Source organism: Python bivittatus, unplaced genomic scaffold (assembly GCF_059951505.1).
Source record: "Python bivittatus isolate LINGU-HERP-01145 unplaced genomic scaffold, Pbiv_v1 ctg000840_np1212, whole genome shotgun sequence".
NCBI lineage: Eukaryota > Metazoa > Chordata > Lepidosauria > Squamata > Pythonidae > Python > Python bivittatus.
In genome coordinates this window covers 21,361,528-21,384,492 of record NW_028277113.1, presented here as the reverse complement: position 1 = coordinate 21,384,492, position 22,965 = coordinate 21,361,528, and the positions used below count along the sequence as shown (strand labels likewise).

The window sequence follows — 22,965 nt, the reverse complement described above, 5'->3', positions numbered from 1 at the left end:
CCGTAAAACTGTATTTATCTCTATCCAGCAGTAAATTCTATATAGTTCAAAGGACTTCTAAGAAACTATACAGGATTTTGGCATCAGGAGCAACTTCCACTGGCCAGAAGCAGCCCTAAAATTTCCATACTTAATTCTGTCAGGCAGAAATCACACCCACTGAAACTGAAGAAAACATGAAGGTGGGAGACCCAGCTCTCATGCTGCTCCATAAGCAAAGTGGAAATTGTGCCCTGGAACTTGAAAATACAGAGAGAGAAGTTATTCTCAAGTGTTACAAGGTCAAAACAACTTTTCCTCTGTCAGATGTTTTACCAGACAAAGTAAAATGAAATAAATTAACACTTAGCCTTTCAGCAGCAGAACACTACAGGAATAATGGTTATGTAATGGTTATGTACACACAAGCTGGCCTGAAGTCCTTGTAAGAGCCAAAGATAGCATATGTATCTTTTCATTAAACTCAGTGCCATGAGTTCATACCGAATGGTGTGGGGTTTGTGTGTGTGTGTCTGGGTGTGCCTTCAAGTCAGTTTCTGACTCCTGGTGACTGCCTGGACTAGTCCCTGCAGCTTTCTTGGGAAGGTTTTTCAGAAGTGGATTGCCATCGCCTCCTTCCTAGGGATGAGAGAGAGTGACTGACCCAAGGACACCTAGCTGGCTTTGTGCCAAAGGCGGGACTGGAACTCATGGTCTCCCAGTTTCTAGCCTGATGCCTTAACCACTACACCAAACTGGCTCTCTCATATAGAGTGTGGTGGCATATAAATAAAGTAAAGAAATAAAACAATCAGTGGAACTCTATTTACTTTCTAAGCTGGCCATTATAAAGTCAGCTTAGGTTCTGCTATGCCATTGAATCCATAAAGCAGAAGAAATTCCATTCTGATTTTCTATTTTGGAGAAGTTGGATGGGAGGATGGAATTAAATATGCTAAATTTCTACCATTAGAGTAGTAGATGAAAAAGAGTATATATGGGAGAAAAAAACTACCAAAGTTATACCATTCTTATTTTTGCTTCCTATCCCTTCAAGAGCCAAGAACAGCATTTTGCAAGTTACTCTACAGAACAAGTACAAAAAACAGCCAATCAGCCTTCCTTTTGTGGTCCTTACAGATCCTCCAAAATGGATGAGTGAAAAAATGGATGTCTTTTTTTTTTTTTTTTTTAAGACTGGGAGTTTTAAAGGTCAAAATGGTTGCCTTAAGCCTTGGAGATTTTTCACTCATTTTCCCCTTAAAACTCCTGAACCTCCCACCCCAAATGGACTCTAGCCCCACCCACATTTGAAGTACTGTACAACCTTTGACAAAGGCTAGTGACCATCAAACTGACTTAAATGTTGAGGAAAAAATATCAGTATTACTGTCATATTTGAAGAGAGCCAGACCAAATGCTTTCCTGGAACCCAACCATTTTGCACTGGCTGACCCCCACAATTAACAAGCAATATTTTTATTTTATTGGCAACAAACAAAATGTCATTCTCCTGGCCTGCTATTGTCACACACACACACATACACACAATCTCCCATTTTGGATTTCAGAACACTGAATCTGTGTCACAAGACCAGATTATAGCAGCCATCCTGTATATAATACAGGTAGTCCCCAGTTTAGACCCCCTTTGTGTATTTAACTCAAATCACTGTGTATTTAACTCAATTTTTGTTACAAGAGACTCTGTTCTTAACTATGGGTCATCTATAAACCGGGTGTTCTTAACCTGGGGACTTCCTGTAACCCTCATAATCTACAGTTTTTTCCCTCTCTCATGCATTGACTGATGGAATGAACAGCCACTTTGATCTGCAGCTACAATTTGCAAAGTTGAAACTCAGGTCTTTTTTTCCAGTAGATGGACTTACTCCTGATAGGTTAATATGATTCAAGATCTCAATAAGAACTGTAACACATGCATTGTATTAGTTGCTTCCACAAAAATTGGCATTTTAGGAGGCATTCAATGATTGCCAGAATGCCATGATACAGGCTCAGAGTTTTGAAGTGAGATGGATAGTAATTTGAAACCTCACAGGTAGCCCTGATTCCTAAGGATTTCCCAATAAAAAGTAAGCATGATAGGCTACTACCAGTCAGGCTGAACTTCCTGAAATGCTTTGATCTATCTAAATGAGAGTTCTTAGTCATTCTACCAAGGTGTGACTCCTTTATCCCAGCTCTAGCAAAATAAAAATATTAGGATTTTCCTGCCTAGAACCTAGAATTTGTGCCAAACCTAAAACAAACAGCTTTACAACTGTACAGCCTGGCACACAAGGGAGTTTTTAATGAAAAATTCCTTTCTGTTAAATCAATTAAGCCAAATCTTCAGTTCCATAGTCATTCATGCCTTAATCAACTGGATTACTTCTATGAGCTCTACATGGGGCTGCCCTTGAACACCACATGGAAGCTGCACATGGTCCAGAATGGAGCAGCAAGAATAGTTATGGGCGCACCTCATTCATGCGACATCTCTCTTTCATGAGCTGCACTGGTTACCAGTTGGCTTCCAGGTACAATGCAAGGTCCTAGTCGTCATCTATAAAGCCCTTCAAGACTTAGGGCTTGGATATTTATAGGACTACCTTTCTCCAATAGTATTTGCTTATCCTATAAAATCTGGCAGAGTCAGCATGCTACAGATCCCATCATTAAACAATGTCATGTTTTAGGACCTCAGCGATGAGCCTTTACTGTGACTGCTGCTGTTCTCTTGAACAGCATTCCTCCAAAGTCCACATGGCCCTGACTCTGCTAACCTTTAAAAAAGCTTTGAAGACCTGGCTCTTTCAGGAGGTGCTGGGTCAGGGTGATTTGTGGCCCCATTTTGCATCTGATTGTTTTGTATTTCTGGTTGTAGTTTCAGCAATATGGGCTGTTAAAGTTGATATTGTTATTATTGACTGTTTTTTCTTTTGCTTCTGTTTTTAAAATATATTATTAAATGCTCACATATTGCCTAGCATTGCCCTTGGTGACTGAGGGAGCTTATAAATCCATTAAACAAATAACAATAACAGTGAAAAAGGTGTTGGCCAGAAAACCAGTGTAAGGTAGGTGCAAGAATCCAGTGTGAGGAATTCCAAATAACACGCAAGATGTGAGAAATCCAGTCCAACTCGTTTATTACTGCAGCAATAAAGGAAGATGCATCCAAGTGTCTCTACACCGAGAGTGCGCTCAGTGCTTGTCCCATTAGCTTCTTTATACAATATTCAAACAGGGAGGAAGAATATGATTGATCAAAATTTGATACAATTTGCACATTCGTATAACACCTTGCCTATCCCGTAATATATGAGTGGGGGTGCAAATATAATTGTAATAACAGGAGGTGTGGTTTTAGGGTCCTTTTGTCATAAGGTCATAATAGTTCACCAGTCTAACTGCAGAACCCGTCTTGTCTGGTTCTGCTCGTTAGTCCTGGGTTTCCCTACTTGCCCCTTAGTTTCATAATTTCTTTTTCTGCCCAGCAACAGCCAGTATAGGCCATCAAAGGACTTATTAGGAAAAGGGAAATACAGGAAAATAAAGGCAACAACACACAAAGAATTCCAAACAAAAGCCTAGCCAAACTAAGTACTTACTTTATGTTTGCGTAAGATCTTGAGTTTCATCAGATGTTTGTTTATTTATTCAATTTATATAGTTTATAGTTCATTGGAAAAGGGATGGTTGGAGAAATGACCTGGGCCTCCTGCTTGAATGGCATTAGCCTCTAAGAAGATGCTATCCCATAAACTCAGCAGATGTTCAAATATATCAGAAGCCAATTACTAATACATTTATGTTGATGATAAAATAGTACTAGACACCTGACAAAGTTCCAGAATATACCCTGAATTATATTTAAACAGTATGTGATATGGTTATAGACTGGATTACTCCAGTAAGGCCAAACATTAGAAAAGCTTTTGTGCCTTAAATAGCTTTTCCATGCTGGTTTAAATAAGAACACATACTTCATAACTGCTAGAGGTCATGCATCTCACATGACATTCTTCTAGTATCTTGGTCTAGCATATTTGCCCAGATCTCAGCTGAATCACCCTATGATGAAGGAAAACACTGTAATTCTCCTCAGAGCACTGAGTATAGGTTAGCTTCAAGCTATCATGTAAAATAGTCTGCTACCTTTTGTCTATAAGGCATATCTGAACAAGGAAGAAATCGTCTGCTGAAACTGATTATCTACATCCCTTTAAAGACAGGAGATAAATGAAGTATCAAATCCAGATTCCTTTGATGATGCTCCAGTTCAGAAGCTCTCCAGATCTTCCAAGCAACAGCTAATCTTCAAAGGCATCCACCTTTTCATTAGCTAGTTCTGCAGTCAGTTGCACACTCCTCCATGCGTTGGTTTTCCACAGCATCTTCCAGTATGAAGCTGAAAATAAGAGGATTTCTCCAATTCATATGTAATGTGGAGAAAAATATTGTTTTCCCTGCTGAGTAAAAAATTGCAACCAACTCTGAGGGTTTTTAATTCTCCTCCATGCTTAATCTAATTGGATTCTCTTTTTTACTCTTTACAACTCAACAGAATATTGAAAAGAAAATGCATATAGGGGCTCAGGACCCTGCCTGTCAGCAGGATAACTCTCTGAATACTGACAGAACTAGTCCAAATTTAGCATGAGGGAAGTGGGGAAGAAGCAGCGAAAGGGAGATCAAGTTTGAAATGGGCTGATCTGGTCAGGAACTACATAGTGGGAGACACAGTTGGGCAGTTGCTCAGAATGCTTCTGAGTCCTCCATGATATTGCCCTTCCCACTTCCTAGTCATGTGACCCAGAGCAGAGCTATTATTACAAAGTAGGAAAGAATTCCAGGAGCCATGCTATGTTTACTTTCCCTTTATTATTGAAAAGCAAATTAAAATAAAATAAAATAAATAATCATCAGTACTAAATCTGAAGTGACAGAAAGTCAATTTATCTTTCCAATACTATGATTTAAGTATATGATCATATGTAATCACAGTACAGTATTCCTTTATCAATTCACCAGCATCCATCTACGCATGCATATTTTTAATCAATTTTATTTTAAATCTATTACGTATCTAAAATCTTATACCTTAAACCTAAAACTAACAGTCCTAGCTGTTTAACCATCATGCCTAATTTTATAAGAATGTGTTCTGACAGGTTTTCCAATATGCTGTAATTGTTTTTGTTTTTGTTTTCAGATTCACATCCTAGATGACTTCTAGGAAATAAAAATGAATGTGAAAAATGTTTGGAGCTACGATTAATTATTATAACCCACATGTGCCTCCTCTCAGTAAATTAAATACCTAACTGATTAATTTTGTTTTTGCATAACTTTAATAAAAAGTAGAGCTGTTCTAGTGAAACTTGTCCTGCCAGTCTCATATTTTTCTTCAGTGTATGCAAGCCTTCTGTATACTGTATGTGACTAGGAATATTTAAGAGGGTGTGTCAATTCAGTTTCTTAGGCTTTTATTTTTTTAAAAATCCACCATCAAATGACAGCTCCATTGAAATATTATTACTTTCATTCAAGTAAATTCTTAAGCTTGATTCCTGGTGACTTCAGGGACACACACTTGTTGGTATTCTTAGCAACAATATGAAAGTGGTTTGCTTTTAGAATTTTTTTTTTTCTTTTCAATCTAGCCTACAGTCCTGATATTCCTTGGAGAAATCTTACACAAGACTAACCAGTCCTGCTTAGCTTTCGAGCCAAACGAGGTCAGCCAGGCTGTCGCTTTCTTTTCTTGCAACAGACTCTAAAGAACTATTACCAGTTTTGTGAGTTTAAGGTGGTGGCGGAAGTGGGATGTTAGTGTTACCGTGTCCTATGGTCTCTCTTTTCTCACCAGATTAAAAAAATGCATTTTAAATACATTTTTTTTGAAAACATCTGTGATATGGAATTAACTTTTTAATGTTATCTTTTAAAAGGCTTAAAATGCTACCAGCAAAAATGACATACTTTTTGGACTCTGACCTTCATCTCTATACTATGTCTGTAATAGTATCCTAGTTCCAGGCTGTTCTTTATTTTTTAATTCCTCATCTTGATTTGAATTATATTGCATATTATAATATCATGTTAAAATAAGGCAGTACAGCTTCTGAAAATACCCGTTTTTCAAAATAAACAGCTCCTGGCATTGTAATTACCATTTATTTGGACTAGTTGGTCTTCAAGGTAATGTCACTACAATATTTCTTACAATTTTACACTGTGACAGACTACTTATTTTTGGCCTTAGTCTTTCTAGACATGCACAGTAAGCATAATGAACAATAAATAACTTACACATTTCTATGTGTTTCCTGCAAGACATGTTTGTTCCATCATGTGCTGTGCACTTACAAAAACCTTTGGGTTGGACAAAATGCAACCCTATTACATCCACACTGTTGCTACATGTAGGGAAAAAAGGGAGTGAGAGTGTTATGTATACCACCTTGAACTTTTGAATGAAAGATGGGATATAATTTAACCAAAGTGCTCTTGTCTTGAGCAGATGTGCGGGTGATTATGTGCCATCAAGTTGTTGTCCGCTCTTAGCAACCACATAGATTTTGTCCATGACAACCTGTCCCTAACCTCGGCCTTCAGGTCTTCCAACGGTGCACCCATTGCCACTGTAACTGAGTCTACCCACCTTGCTGCTGGTTGCCCTCTTCTCTTTCCTTCCACCTTTCCCAACATTATAGCCTTCTCCAGAGAGCCGGGTCTTGACATAATGTGTCTGAAGTAGGACAATTTGAACCTGGTCACTTGTGCCTTGAGTGAGAACTCTGGGTCATTTTGTTCAATGAGGCATTTGTTTGTTTTCTTGGCTGTCCACAGTATTCTCAGGAATCTTCTCCAACACCAAAGTTCAAAGGCATCAATGAAATTCCCAGGCAGTTTAAAGTTGTGCCCCTGCAGATACAACTTTCTCCCCATCTAATCTCTGATATTTTAGGACTCCTAGCACAGTGGTGAAGAAAACACCCTCTGCACTACTGGAATACTTTTTCTTCTAAATTCCTCAGCTTGTTTAGATTTAGCGTCAATCATATACCAAGACTGAATTTAGCAACCAACAGCATCCTTCAAACTTTAAAAAATGGGAAGGAGTTGCTATTTTGGCTGCTTAGGGGCAATAAAATGTCAAGAGAGAAACTAACATCCTTTAAAAACTCCGAGTCACAGGCACCAAAATAATGACACATCGGGCACGTGGGAAGGTGGTGTGAAAAGTCACCGTCGCCTTTTGCATTGGCTCCTCGGCAGCCGCGGAGGACGTGGCTGTGCAGACGCGCCGGCGAGGGAAAGCCCGCCTGTCAACCTCGGAGGGCGGCAGGGAGGCGGCTTTGTCTCTCGGAGCTACTTCGCTCCCGTCCAGGGCGGCAATTTGATCAGGAAAGAGCGGGAAAGCAAGCGGCGAGTCAAGCACCGGCGGCGTCGCAGGTGGAGAAAGAGGGAATGGCGGACAACGACCCTCAGAATGCCAAGGAGCTCTCTCAGTTTGTGAGTACGCGCGACGCTCGTCCGAGGCTTTGCGGCCGCGCCTTTGCCGATTGCGCAGGTATCGCGCGGACGCTTTTCTGTCGCTCGCGCAGAACTCGGATGGGTCGTAGCCCTTGTAGGCAACGTCCCAGACGCAAAGTACACTCTGTGTTAGCCGTTGGGGACTAAACATAGCTGAGGAGAAATCGCGTGGCAGAGATGTCCACAGTCACGGTTAATCAGCAAGGAAGAGGACGGGTGCTAGGCGAAGGAAAATGGCGTTTATATTCATCTCCCCCGCACCCTCTGCATCTTTTTACCTACTGGCCATAACGCATGAAGCTACCAGCATACCTCTTCAGCTCGCAGGTAGCAAAGGTCATCGCATAAAAAAAATCCTCTACGACCTAGTGCCATCCAGCTCTGGTGCATTTTGGTCCTCATAACCCAAGATTGTGACATTAAGATCCAACACCGGTAGAAGGCACCGCATTGGGAAAAGCTGTAATAGGGTTTTCAGAAAGTTTCTAAACCTCTTCACTGAAAATCAGTGCCCATTGCTTATGGTACCAGAAACCCTCATGCCATGGAGTGGGAACGAGGCTAACTTTTTCTTAACTCAAGGGATCTATTCCAAGTATGTCTAAATCAAAAAACACTGTACTCGATTAAAAAAAAATAATTACAATATATTAATGACATACAAAAACACTTCCATATAAAAGTTAGGTATAATATCAGCATTTCATATTCTCTGCTTTATGTGACACTTTCTTTCTTTTTACCCCTTTTATAGATCTTAGTATTTTCACAAAATACATAGGTATTTTAGGGAATACCTCCCTCTTCATCGTACTCTGTACATGAAATAAAGCTTAGCTCCACAAATGATAGGCTGCCATCTCTTTTTACACACTGTAGACAATAGCGCTACTAGGGCTAGATAATTTACTAGTCCAGGAAATAGCTCAAATGGTAACTTATCTAGCATCATAGACATATTTTTTCCCCTACAGGCAGAAAATCTCCTACAACAGCTGCAGGAAAACTTTGAAGATCTGACTGATAAACTATCTCTAAAAAATATCCTTTTCAGTTCCTTTTCTAAAACCAGTGTGAAATTATTTGTAATTGGCTTGATTAATCACTAAATATTTCAAAACATGTTTATAATGTTGAGTTCACCTGTCCAGAACAAAGGCAAAGGCAAATTGGAAGATGATAGGGAATGACCTTGGGAGCTAGAAATGAGTATCTACACCAGTTTGTTTTCTGATAAGAGTTTTGTACAAGAGGGCATTCTTCTAAAACAAAACACTAGGTTGTAGCCACTCACCATTTTTATTTCCTAAGAATACTTATGGAGCCTATGTGGGGATCAGAAGTCTTTTGGTAAATAGAGATATTTCCAGAAGCGGTACTTTGTATTATAGCATGCCAACTTCCCATTTGAATTTTTCACTTAAGAATCTATAAAAAGTAAAGTTGCATAGGGCAGAGAGCCTTGCAAATTTATATTTTAGAAAACTATGAATGTTCATATTTCAGCAAGAGTTATATAACAAGATTCTTAAATTACTAATTTAAGTACATTAGATTCTCCTAAATAGGAATTTTATGGTGATACAGTACATTCCTGTCCAACTTTATGAATTGAGACAGTACTGAATTATATTTGCAGTATATAGGAAACTATCAAATAATAATAAAATCCTGTTTTTAAAGTAAACTAATAATCTTGCCTCAACAATTATATTTGAAGACAAGTGCCTCAAATAATGTTCAGTCTTGAAATGGCACGAACACAATTGTTTTATGTCCAATAAGATAAAATAGATCAAACAGAGCATTTTGGACCTTTTTACAATAGAAAGAAACCAAATGTGAATACTGTTATATTTTGTTTATATGCACCATGTATTATTTTCCCACAGATAGATTAGTATAAAACCCTAATAAAAACACATTAAAAAATGCAGTGCTCTTTAACCTTTTACTGGATGAGATGGGTGAACGTATAGATGATTTGGAGAAGCATGTTACTGGACTAATGGCTCAAGCTGGAATAGAAAATGCTAGTGAACATCTAACGGTGAGATTCTGGTTTTGTAAACTCATCACATTACTGTGCAAGTAGCTAAATGTCTGCTATGACAATGTATTTAGCATCAGCAGTTCAAAAGGGTAAAAGAAAATAAACTCATCCTTAAAAAAAAATCTTGTTGGCATTAATAGAAACATGAAAACACAGCTAGCTTAAGGTAGGGTAAAGTTTTCCACAAGTGAAACTTAATACTCAGTGAATCCATAGAATACATAGTTTTGCACTACCTTCTTCCAGAGCGCTCTTTCAATTTCCCAGTCTAATCTATTAATCCTGAGATTTCCCAATGATCTCCAATCCAAAAACTCAACAGATCCATCTTTGCTTAGCTTTTAAAAACTCAGCCACAGAGTATTCATCTGCTTACTAAAGAGTTTGGAGAATAAAAATTATAGCAAAGCATAAAATTTTGGAGTGATTGCAAGAGAGCCAGGATTCACCTATATGTACAGAAAGCATGCAGATGCAGATTTGTACAAATATAATTCAGGTGATTAAAAGGTTCAGCAGACACAGCATGTTGAGCTGGTATCACCTCTCATAAGAGTACATTTCTGTATTTTAAAAATTTTGGAGAAAAAATGAATTGCCTTATTTACATTCATTCAATTGGAAGAAAATACAAAGATTGGGAGATGGTTATTTATATGCTGAATTCACATCTGGTTTTCCTAATTTTAACTCAATATCTATGCTAATCATTTTTGTACAGACCTGAAGGCATCAAAGAAAAAGCTGCACAGAACATGAAGACTTTAAGTATGGTCTACATTTGTACAAATTTTAAGAGATTTGTTAAAAGACTATAACTAACTAATGGACACAAGCTATACTTTTCTTATACTACATCACTGGCTACAAAGAAAAATAAAGTTGTAAAATTTCTAGCCTATATTACTGCTATAATAAAGAAAAATTCTCCTTATGAAACTTTTTGTATAAGAGTGACATTAAAATTTGGAAACTGGCTTCATATTAACACTGAATCTCATGCTCATGACAGTTCATACACTTATTGTGTGAATACATTAATAGGCTTTTATAATAAGCTTCGTTTCCACTTTCTCCATGAGGTTCTTTTTCTTGGTATATCCTGTATGGATGTTATGACTATCAAGTACAAAGAAATCAGAGTAAGATTCCATGTTAATAGTTAAAATTAGTGTAATCTCAACTTTGATTAGTTTCCCCCTATTGAAATCAAGTGTTCTGAAATCAGATTGTTGTCTCACTAATGAAATTCTGAACAATTTCTACCATGATTTTTAGAATATTATTCCTAGAATAGGAGGCCCTTCCTGCTTAACTGCTGCAACACATTCTACATGGAGCTGCACTTGAAGACCACCTGGAAGCTTCAGCTGGTCCGGAATGCAGTGGCATGGGCAGTAACAGGTATGCCTTTGTATGCCCATGTAAAACCCTGCTTTGCAAGCTGCACTGGTTGCCAGTTTACTTCTGGGTGCGATTCAAGGTGCCGGTAATTACCTATACAGCCCTACATGGCATAGGGCCTGATTACTTGAGAGGCCGCCTATCTCTCATAGTAACTGTCTGGCAGATTCAATCCAGCAGAGTTTGCATGCTCCAGGTTCCTTTGATTAAACAATGACATCTATCGGGACTCGGAAGGATACTTTCTCTATTGCAGCGCCTGCCCTCTGGAATGAGGTTCCCCCCAAGATCTGAGTGGTCTCTATGTTGCTGGTGTTTTAGAGGGTCTTGAAGACCTAGCTCTGCCCTGGCCTTTGGTTAGGATGGGTGTAGCCCCTTCCAAGGAGTGGGTATGTTTTGTTGCTGTCCCCCCCCCCTTTTGCCAACTTTTGTTCCTTGTTTTTATTGTATTGTTTCTTTTGTTTTTTACTTACAAACCGCCCAAAGTTGTTGGGAGTTGGGCAGTGTACATATTTACTAACAACAAAATTATATTCTCAGCAGATGAACTGAGGAAATTAGATAATTGAGTGATGTCAGAAATGTAACCAGAACCTGAATGACTGTTTTCATACATCATGCTAAGCCATAGTTTGGTTCATCATGATTTACTGAATAAGCAAAAATTGGTTATATTTGTGCAATATTCTAAATTATAAAACATGATTTACAAATTATAATTTGCCAATCACAATAAGCCAAAAACAAAAAGATCACACTATGGTTTATAGTATGTGTACCCATCTGTTTTATGTAAATAAGCCCATATTAATTTGTACCCACTTTTGTTATGTTAATAACACTGCCTAGGAACATATGGTCGAATTCATCTTTATATAAACTGACATATACATGTTGAAATGAGGTCAAGCTTCTGAAGTATAACTGAAGTATTTTAGGGATCCCATTTTTTTAATTGGTCAAGCAAAACAGGGTTTTTGGTGTAATATTCAACATATTGTCGTTTAAACTATCAGTTCATTCGTTTTCTGTTCTATCTTTCCTGTAAGAACTGAAGGTAGTTTACAGAGGGATCTCCATCAGTTAAAATATTGAAATATTGAAAACCACATGCATCAAAATATTCAATATTCAGAGGATAGCATGGATGACGGCAGATGTTTTTAACCCGGGGTCGGCAACCTATGGCCTGCAGGCCAGATGTGGCCCACCACCTGAAGTCATTCAGCCTGTCATCCCAAAAAGAAGTATGTTTACCTGCCCCGTTAGATAGAAGAAGAGCACTTGCTGCCTCCTCAGGCAGCCATTTTGGCAATGATTCACTAGCTGCCTTGGTGGGAGTTGAGTAACGAATCCCCCGGAAATGGCAGCAGAAGGCTTGCCTCTGGTTCCTCTGTTGAAGGAGGTTTCCAACCCCTGCTTTAAAAGGTGCCTAAAATATTTTAAATAGCAAATCCCAAATACCAGAGGACACCAAGGCAGAAGAACCACCAGATGCCATCTATAGGTCATAGTATCGCCAGCAAGGCTTCCTCTCATGGTTTTCATTACAGTATATTTTATATTAGAAAATGTGATGTGCTAGGCAGCTTGGTACAAGTTTTTCAGGACTTCCTGTGCCACAGGTAAACCAGGCTCACTAGTTAATAGGCATATAGGGCAGCTGTTTTAGCACTGGCATGAGACATGAATGACCAGGCATTGCCTATTCCACTCCAAAACTTTGTATGCATTCCTAGAGTAGATACATTTTGAAAAAAGACAACACATTATCTATAGAAAAAATTAGAATTGTTTTTAGAAAACACTTGACATTTTAAGCTCTTTACATTCAAAAGTAAATATAACTTTTATTTCCCAAATCAATGGCATTTTCCCATGAAAATCAGGTAACATATTTACTCAGTTCAATATATTCACAATGAGATGTAACCATGGAAGAATTCTCATATGCTAGGCCTGGGTTTAGGAAGTTTCCAAGAAAGGTGACTTTGAAATAAATAGCCAAAATGTCAATATCTGTATTTGGTTGAGTAGTCTTTGGGTGATACAACAAGACCTCTACCTTTACGAGCACCTCGATAAACTGTTTCTATGATGTCAATCATCTCTTGCTTGTCTTCCATTGCCCAGTTAATTTTGTTGTTGTTACCTGTGCCTAAATCAATCATTATGTGTTTGTTTCTTTAAGAAAGAAAAGAAAAAAATAATTATACAAATATTTATTTTATTTTTATTTAATATTTTATATGCATACCTCCTAAAGTAGTCCTATCTATATTTCTCTAGACAATGAGACAATTATTAATGTTTATCCAAACTGTCCTTTTTCCTAAAATGAAGTTAGTCTGGAATGTTATTCCAACCCAATAGGCTATAGTTGACTTTAATCAGATCAGGAAGTGATCATGGTGTCTCACTGTTTTAATCATTATTTTCTTTTTCCTAAAAAGATATTTACTGATATCTACTAATTGGAAATATTATTATATTATCTCGCATGTTACACACCTCCACATGGCATACAACATGGTTTTGAAAGTTACATTAAAAATATACCAAATTCATATGACCAATTTAAAGAACTTCCCATATCATACCCAAACAGAAAAGAATTCCACCAATTTATGTCATTTCTAGGACTACTAAAGACCCAGTTAAGGAAACTGATAAAGTCAAGAAAATTAAATAGCTTAATGTCAAATTAAATTATAGTATACTGTCATGGCTTATTTTTATTTATTTATTAAACCAATTTATGTAGCCACCCATCTCACCACAGGCGACTCTAGGTGGCGCACTAATCCAGGTAGGAGTACTGCTCTTTGCAGGAAATAATAAGCTCTTTTCTATGACTGCTGCAGCAGGCCAATAGCTATGCTGGCATTTTCCTCCGAATAACTACATACTGAAGAGTTCTGTGTATACAAAAACCAATACAGAACTCTAACTGGGAATGTTTATTTCAAACTCTCCTTCAAACTATCTTGCATGACCCGTTTTCATCCAAAAGCAGAATCTAATGGGACTGGAACATGGGACAATTGGAGATACACTAACTACAGGTAGTCCTAGTTTAATTATCACAATTGAGATCTTATGATCTCATTTCGCCTTTGGTCGTTAAGTGAAACATCATGTGATCGCAACTTATTTTACTTCCGCCTTCTCTATTAACTCTGCTTGTTGCAAGCCAGTTGCAAAGCACACAAATTGAGATCATGTGACTGTGGGGCACTGCAACATTCATAAATGTGAGGATTGATTGCAAAGTGATTTTTTTTTACACCTTTGTAACTTTGAATGGTCGCTAAACAAGGCAGTTGGTAAGCAAGAACTACCTGTAGTAAGATAATGCCACTTGCCTTACCTTTATGATGATCTTAAAAACCACATCTGTTGTACCGATTTAACTCACAACTAGTTCTGCAGAAACTATTTTGTAAGTCAACTCAATAAGCTTGTCTTTTTCACCTTTCCTCACTAATAAGCTGGTTTGTTGATAAGTTACCAGCTTGTAAGCTATAATGGTTGAATAACAACATCAGTCCCAATGAAGTTACTTTCAGGTTAAAACTGTAGCTTAATGATATTATAAAACATAAGTAATTAGGCAGGAATTGGAAATACACAGCCCAAAAAAACCCACTGACTGAGAACATGCAAGTTAAAGAGCAATGTAGGAATGAAAATATACCTGAAGAAGAACATAACAGTACAGGGATCATACAGTTCATACATCTTATTGAAGTCTGGTACTTCTGTGATATCTACTAGATAAATTACAGCAAAATTTTTCACCTAAGAGCAAAAAAAAAACATGTTTATAATGTAATTATATTTGTAAACTATTTTCAGAATATTGTAAACTTACACAGAAACACGTGCATAAGTTTTAATTCTTAGAGAGCATAAGAACATAACATCATGATGCTTGAAACAGTTAACCACTACAGCTATTTTTTAGGTACATTTATCACCAGTCTTTTTAAAACATCCAGTTTCTAATAAACATAGATCATTATTTTTCCATAAGTTTTCCTATTAAGTAATATTCTTACACAAATATAAGATTTTATACTCCATTTTCATATCACAAATATAGGCCTTTCACTATTAAAAAAAAAATTCCTTCAGTGCCAAAACTCACAGAAATTTCAGTAGTAAGCATATTTGCTGAAACAACACTTTAACCTTTACAAGGGAGCAAATGCATCCTATCAGGTGTTACCAAACACCTTACCCTGCCTATTTCTGCAATATCCTATTTATAGCCATTTTTGGTTTAGAAATGATGCTTTATTCATAATTTTAGGAGAACATCTACAAAATGCAATAAATCATCATATAATGGCAATGAACACTGAAATTGGGATATATTTTTTGAAAAAGCAAACAAAGAATAGGGAAATGAATACTTATATATTATTTATTATTTAATTTACCACTTAAATAAAACCCATATTTTACTCATACAATTAGTATTTTGCAGAGTCTTATTCATTTTGCAAATACTGAATATGCATTACATAAAATACATCTAAAGATAGTTATCCATAAGTTTAATTTTAAACAGGCAGCAACATATACTAGACAAGATAGAGACTCAGTTTGAAATATGTTCTCCCTTTCATGAAGGATTCATGTGGAGGCCTCCTGCTAAAAAGAAAGGAAGGAAAAGACAATTCTTGCTAGCTGCCATTTCCTTTTGAAGCTCTGTAGATTTTCAAAGATTTCAGCAGAAAGTAGCAAATACTGCCCTGCACTTCACAAATACCAGTGGAACTCCACTGAGCTGAACTCTGAATGAAACACATAATCTAGAGATTCAAATATCACATTTACAACATCAGTGAAAGTTCTTGAGGAAGCAACGTGAGCAAAGTGCTTAAAACATTTTTAAAACAATCTATAGCTGACGGTATTTGAGAGAGAGAGAGATTAAAACAATTTACTCACAAATACTTCCCACAATATATTTCCATGCAGTAAGCCTACCAGTGAAGAAAAAGCTTATTTCCCACTAAAAATCACACACAATACTCATACATACATGACAGACATAACCCACTTAGGCATTTTTAGAAATCTGAAAATAATTCAATAAAGAGTATACAACCCTTTGGGTTGATATTAAAATTCTAATGAGTAAAAAACAGAGGTTATTTAAAGGAGAAGATTTACACTTTTCATCACTGACAATTTAGAAATGATAAGATGATCAATTCTAGCTTTTAGAAAATATGCATCACATAGTGCAACACTGTTTCCTAAAATTAAAAATCAATAGGGAGATAAAGAAGCTCTTAAGAATAGACAAGGTAGAGTATCTGAACTTGATAAAATGTAAAAATTTTTGCCTCAACTGACAGGAAACCACTTTTGGTCTAGAACCTCATTTTTTTCTTTTTACACTTCAAAACAGAAGTGTCATGCTGGAAAGTATTCATACTGCAAAAAAAAAAAAAAAAAAGAAGGAAAACAAACCAGCAGAGGAAAATGCTTTATGGACTAGAATGTTTATGGAAAGAAGTTACCAGGATTGAAACAGGCCATGTTGATGGCATTAACTGCTTTTTCCCAAATGTATAACGCAACTGCAGCATGTCAACAGTTTGGTATGATATATAAATATGTAGTACAACTAGAACTGTTTACTCACTCTGTACAGCAGCGATATCCAAACAGGGCTCATAAGCAAGAGGATGAGGAAGGGTCACCCTCTATAATCTGCTATTTCTGCAGAGGGAGATTTTTAAATTCAAAAGTTATATTGTTCTCTTTCTTCCCTCTGTTTAAGTGCCAACTTGTCTGGCAAGTTACTACAATTCCTATTATTGTATGACCAGTTTCAACACAGTATCTCAAATAATTATTTTCTCTTAATTTGGCCTTGAAGCAGTTACATAGACAATGTTTAAATTTTTCTTTGACAAGCATTAAAATAACATTTTTAGATTTTTCTTTCTTTAAAAGGTCAATATAAACCAATAGCCATAATATTTTAATTCTGGCACATTATTGTATGGTACTGCATTGAAGAGCCTTTGTATGTAGTTTAGAAATTTTAGCATATGTAGAATTTGGCAACTAAGCTAGTCTCTGCATATCCCAGTGAAACCATATTACCTCTACTGAAATGATCACCGGTTGCTGTGTTATTTCTAGGTGAAATACAAAGTGATGGTAAATGTCTAAACATTATCTCCTTTTGAGTCTTAAAAGTCCTAAACAGCTTGCCTATAACGAAACTGTTAGGTCAGCACAAAAGACTGTCTTTGGTTACCACTAGTACATCAGGCAATGATTAAAAGTCAGACATTCTCAATGGCCATTATGAGCTCTGAAATTTATTTATCATATTTATATAGCCGCCCATCTCACACAAAGTGACTCTAGGGAGCATACAACAATTCCCATCAGAAATACAGAGATTAACAAAATTGCTGGACAAAGCTCTGAAAATATATTTTAAATTACAATTTTAATAGGACTTTTTTATAATTTTCAAATGTATTATTGTCTATAAACTAGGAACTCTGATGGGTGGCAATGTATAAATGCTTAAGTAATTTGTGCTGATTTCTAATAAAATAAATTGTCCTTTTCTGCTGAATTTGTTGCTGTTTGTGTGGTTTTATTATTTTATTTTATTCAGAAGTTTAAGTACGTTATTTTTTAAAATTACATTTTATAATGTAGAACCATACATAAAATAGAATTAGAACTTTCCCTATGAGTTTTTCAGTTCATGGAAGTGTTTGGATACAGCACATCTTTTGCAGAAGAAAGCAAGAGGAATATGGAGTTTGTTTGTTTATTTATTCAATTCTTTTTTTCTTACAAAGCCAAATTGTTTCCTTTAAGACAGTCCTCTGACTCTCTGGAACATATTTTCAAAGAGCTCCTTACAAGCTGGCATTTGAGCATATCTTGCTCCATAAGCAGAATTCTGTTCACAGCAGCCTATTTCTGTCCTATTATATAGATACAAACATGCCAAATTGTGGACTAGTAAAATCTTGTAAAAATTTAACCACAATATGCAATTTCATTGTCATAGCCTATAGGCAATACAATGCAGGTAGTCCTCATTTAGTGAGCACAATTGGGACCAGCAACTCCATCACTAAGCACTGCGATCACTAAGTAGAAAATCATGTGACCATAACTGTGCTTATGATTTTACTTCAGCTTTCCTTTGCTTTACAGTGTCAGCAGGATACAACCCCAAACAGCTGGGTAAGCCTAAATGGCGGGGAAGGTTTCCGGAACTCAATTCATGGGGAAACCAGTTAAAAGGAAACGCTTATCACCCTTTTTCCCCACTCCCCCGCCTTTTGGAATGCTCACCCTGGTGCTGGGATAATAAGAAGGGAATTAATGTTTGTATTTACATTCACTGGAGAAGAAGAGATTAAAGAGAGTAAGCAGGCACACAAAGGGGGATACACATTGAAAGGAATGTGCTAGCGCTGGCTGTTTGCCTTGTGCACTCCCAGCTCCCAACTGCTTAGGAGGCAAACAAAAACCAAAGGTGTGAAACTGATTAAAGTCTTCTTAGTTATAGGCAGCAGCTGGGAGCCAGCTAATCAACTAGTTAAGGTCACAGAGCTGAGCTTGTTAACTTGTGGTTAGCAGTTTTTAGGGATGCACTGTGCTGTGGAGAAGAGCAGCTCAGGAAGAGATATCTTGCTTAGGCAATCTCTCCACTCTGTTGGGGGGAGAAAAAAACACATCGGACACAGGACAACACATACTGACTGTAATGGTGAATATATGACTGAGAGAGAGAGAGACTGCAAAGGCTGTAAATGTGGGCATTGCTCGCTAAGTTACTTTTTCATCACTGTTGTAACTTTGAACAGTTGCTGTCCAAGGCAGTTGCTAAGCAAAGTCTACCTGTAAGTATTAAATCACTGCAATCTTCCCTACATTGTTCATATAATAAAAAATTGTAGTTATACCTAGAAGTGTACAAAATATTTTGGGCCCACAATAGTCTGCTCCAATTTCACCAGATATATTTCAAGCTTGAAATACGGCGAACTCAAGGTTACAATACAGCTAGTAAGGCTGGAAGAGCTACAGAACACTCTTGGTCAGGATAAAAAAACTTGAAACAGTCCAAACTCAAAACTTTTTGCACCTCTCTAGTTATAATTACAAGTGAAATGAAGGTTGTCCTTTCAAGTTAAATCTCTTCACTTCTGCCATTGTCTCCTTCTATAAATTTGCTTTCTGATGCCAGCTGAACACATGGTGCATTCACATGCAATGATACATCAGGATGTCAGAGAATCCTAGCTTATTGTTATACAAACTATTGCACAAACTATTTCTGTTCTCCTTTTCAGTAAAAACAATTAAAACAAGCAAAAAAAATTAACTGTACCATCTAAACCAGGTTTTGGGATTGTTGGAAGACAGTTATTAGTTTTTGATTCCTAACCTTTTTGGGAACAAAAGCCATGGTTCCTAATTCAGAAAACATGTCACTCATACCAACAGTTCACATACTCCTTCCACTGCTCATCCATATCACCACTATATTTTTACCTCTTTTACCATAGATGCATGCCATACATATGAATCCCCCATCAAACTAAAATACAACCCTCCACCACACACAATGCCCTCTGGGATATATTGATAGTAGCAATGCTGGGCAAGGATTGCAGCAAAGCTGGGTGAAGGAGTCACCTATGCCTGGAAAAAAAAGGGTAAATGCACTTGCATTTTTCTATAGTGTGATGTTATATATAAACAGTCTCAGATAAAAGCAACAGTCCAGAGAATGTATTACCGAAGACCTACTACTATTGACATAAACATGTTACAAGTATTATACAAAGTCCATCAAAACTTGGTTCTTGCAATTCCCAGCAGATACCTGCAACCTGAATATGAAGGCAACATCCCTGAACAATTTGGATTCAAAGATATATATATATATAGGCATCAAGAGTAATAGCCACTGACAAATCAATCCTCTCTTAATTTGTCTAGATCCTCTTTTTTGTATTACATTTCTTATATTTCATAATATAAATGGCTTAAATTCTCACACTATGTGAAGACATTATAGCTAAAAATGAAATCAAAACACACAAATTCAGTGAGTTAGCAAAATCACTGGAGTGCAAAGATGTATGTTTTCCAATCTTTCTCTAAGGAATCTCAGGAAAAAAATTCACACTCCTCAATTGCAGTCTTTTACCTATTTTTTTAAAAATACATCTAGTAACAGAAATATGCCATTTTTCTTAAGTACATATTCCAAGTTCAGCATATTATTTGGATCTGATTAAAGCACAATAAAACTTTATTTCTCCAAGTCAGCTAAAACATTTTACCTTTTCAGCAATACTATATAAAACTTCATCCATTTTCATACATGTTGGATCCCAGTCATGTCCAAACCGAATAACTACCACACGGTCCTCTTCTGAAAGAATGGCCTGGTCTACTTGCCAACCATTGTGTAAATGTGGAAGCATATATGACATCTTGAAAAACTTATATCAAATCTGTAAGAGAAGTACAGAAAATAATTTACAATTTTGATGTTTACACTTCGCTTAATGTTACTAAGGGTTAACTTAAGTCAACCCAAATCGTATTATTTTATGTGATAAAGACACATAAGAGGCCAAGATACTGTTATTTTATAGATATCCCATTTTTAATTCAAGATTAGTTCCCAAAACTATTTATAATTAGAATCCATAGATGTTAAAATATGAGATATTTGTGAAACAAAATAGCTCCTTCATCCTCAGACAGTGAACACTATTTCTTTGCCCAGAGAGAGAACACTATAGGATTTGCAGATACTCAGGAGTTGTGGAGTCCTTGGGGTTCTCTGAGCTTGGTTGTTTTCTTGCAAATGTTTCGTTACTCGGCAAGGTAACATCTTTAGCACACTGAAGGTATTACCTAGCCAGGTAACAAAACTTTTGCAAGAAAACAACCAAGCTCAGAGAACCCCAAGGACTCCACAGTTCAACCCTGAGCTACACATATTCTTTTCTATTGGTACTCAGGAGTTGGCTGATCATAAATATAACTCAGAAAAGCTGCACTTCCAGTAAATATTACAGCTTCATTTGTCTCTTTATAAGGCAGATGCAAGTACACAATAATGTTTTTTGTGGAAAAAATAAAAGAGCAACAATATGTGAGTTTCCTAGAAATTTCTGAAAATCAGAGAACCATAAGTATAACACCTATGGAAACGTATTTTTAGTTAATGAGAAACATATTGTTGAAACAAGTTTTGTTATTTGCTGTGTTACCAACTCAATCACTGGTCCATTAATAATTATATACATACACAAAAAATATAAACTATTATTTGATCCATAACTACAGCAGAGTTTCTTTTTTCCTTTAAAGATGAAATACTGTTTGTTACCTTATGATAATTTCAGGAACTTCTCTTTCACTTCCCCTAAAGTTCTATTTAGTATCTCTTTGAAATACATGAAGTCTGTATGGAGTCTGAGAACCAGTCACGTTTCACATTACCTAAAACAGAATAAAAGGCACCCACTGTTGTCATACTTGCAATTGTCAATAATCACTACAGTTCCAAGCTTATACTTATAGGGCTCCCTTTTTTAACTCATATAGATGTGTTCAGATTTAATCCAAACAAATATACTTAGTGTTTGTCCCTCAGAAAGAATAAGATCTAAACACCTACATTTAAACTAAAACATCTAAACTAAAAGATGACTAAATTTTTTTGTGTATTTCCATAGGAAGCCAGAGCGATCAGACTTGAGTTGTACTATCTAGAAGCCCACTGGAGCTCAAGATTACCACTCCTAATTCAGGGGCTCTTTCCCCAATATTGGCATAGTGTAGTATGCAAGTCTTGCAGTATCTCAGCTCTTCCATCAGCAATGCCATCCCAAGCCCATTTTTATGCATAGTTCAAAGTCCTATCCTAATTCCTAAGTAACTAAGGAATATATTCGTCGAATATGTGGAAAAGGACCATACAGAGAAGGGCAGAATTTCTGGGTTAATACAATAGTTTGGATTTTACTGCAGGCTTCTCAGGCAAGCTGGCCGGTCGGTCATGAAGCTTGGTGGTCTGGAGCTGGCCAGGTCTTTGCAATCTCTCGAAACATGCCGTATCACTGTTTAGATATGTTCGCATTTCCAGCATATTGATGTATGATTCTGTTGCTTTTCTGAAAACTTTGTAGCCCATCCTTTTTTTTTTTTTAATTAGTTAAGCAGTGGATATTATCATTTCTTGAAGACCAGTTACTGGTTAGAGATGGGTGCCTATACAAATTGAATAAAATAAATAAATAATAACGCCAATTCTATCAGGCAATGACACAACTCAGAAAACAGTGAAATTAAAGGACAGCTTTTGGAAACCCTCTCTAAGCAGGAGTTTTCCAAATGAAAAGGCGTGTTGTGACTGACACACGGTTTAGGCCTTTTTTATGAGCACAAAGACCAGCCCCAGCCACGGAAAACAGGAATCAGGTCTAACCTCCAAGCTCTTTGGAGCACAGCGTGCCATCTTCAAGAGCAGTGTTTCTCAACTTTGACCCTTTTAAGACGTGCGGACTTCAACTCCCAGAAGTCCCCACGCTGGCTAGGGAATTCTAGGAGTTGAAGTCCATACATCTTAAAACGACCACGGTTGAGAAACACTGTTCTACAGCATTGACCGCCTCTCTTCCTCGCTTACCTCTCCCTTCTTCCTCTTTTCCCCCGCCCGCACCTTTCTCGCCACCCCTGGAGCCCAACCGCCTTCTAACCGTTCCGCTCAACAGTTCCTTTCTCCCATCAGCTCATCGACCGCTCACCAAAGACAAAGAAATAATAACGCCACACCACCACGACCGAAAGCCCGCCACCGTTCAAGCCTAAAGGAAAATCCTAGAGCGTCGCAAGGGTAGCCACAGGAGAGGAAGTGGCGCTATCATTCCTTCCGTTGGTCCGTCACTTCC

At 37.1% G+C, this 22,965-nt stretch overlaps 2 protein-coding genes across 5 annotated transcripts; one reads left to right on the top strand and one right to left on the bottom strand.

Moving 5' to 3' along the window:
- The first annotated feature begins 6,498 nt into the window (after nt 1–6,498).
- Nucleotides 6,499–10,295, top strand: HSBP1L1 (heat shock factor binding protein 1 like 1). The gene is made up of 3 exons (XM_025165563.2): nt 6,499–7,506; nt 8,502–8,568; nt 9,483–10,295. The coding sequence occupies exons 1-3, from the start codon at nt 7,462–7,464 to the stop codon at nt 9,620–9,622; spliced, it is 252 nt and encodes an 83-aa protein (XP_025021331.1). The 5' UTR covers nt 6,499–7,461; the 3' UTR covers nt 9,623–10,295.
- A 129-nt stretch (nt 10,296–10,424) lies between these two features.
- Nucleotides 10,425–22,956, bottom strand: TXNL4A (thioredoxin like 4A). 4 transcript variants are annotated; one of them, XM_015887781.3, is made up of 6 exons: nt 22,822–22,944; nt 21,995–22,285; nt 21,402–21,514; nt 20,341–20,514; nt 14,682–14,785; nt 10,425–13,168 (listed from the first exon to the last, which is right to left on the bottom strand). In XM_015887781.3, the coding sequence occupies exons 4-6, from the start codon at nt 20,491–20,493 to the stop codon at nt 12,997–12,999; spliced, it is 429 nt and encodes a 142-aa protein (XP_015743267.1). In that variant the 5' UTR covers nt 20,494–20,514; nt 21,402–21,514; nt 21,995–22,285; nt 22,822–22,944; the 3' UTR covers nt 10,425–12,996. The 4 variants fall into 4 exon arrangements, with proteins under 4 accessions (XP_015743267.1, XP_025021328.1, XP_007426501.1 ...); XM_025165560.2 differs by having other exon boundaries at nt 22,041–22,285; XM_007426439.4 differs by lacking the exon at nt 21,995–22,285 and having other exon boundaries at nt 22,822–22,956.
- Between the last annotated feature and the right edge of the window lie 9 nt (nt 22,957–22,965).

Coding starts and splice junctions, on each gene's coding strand:
- TXNL4A (XM_007426439.4), bottom strand. CDS start 20,493: ATGTCATATATGCTTCCACATTTACACAATGGTTGGCAAGTAGACCAG. Junction 14,786..20,340: donor TATATAGTATTGCTGAAAAG/GTAAAATGTTTT, acceptor TTTTGCTCTTAG/GTGAAAAATTTTGCTGTAAT. Junction 13,169..14,681: donor ACTGTTATGTTCTTCTTCAG/GTATATTTTCAT, acceptor TCTTTCTTAAAG/AAACAAACACATAATGATTG.
- HSBP1L1 (XM_025165563.2), top strand. CDS start 7,462: ATGGCGGACAACGACCCTCAGAATGCCAAGGAGCTCTCTCAGTTT. Junction 7,507..8,501: donor CCAAGGAGCTCTCTCAGTTT/GTGAGTACGCGC, acceptor TTTCCCCTACAG/GCAGAAAATCTCCTACAACA. Junction 8,569..9,482: donor TGATAAACTATCTCTAAAAA/ATATCCTTTTCA, acceptor TTAACCTTTTAC/TGGATGAGATGGGTGAACGT.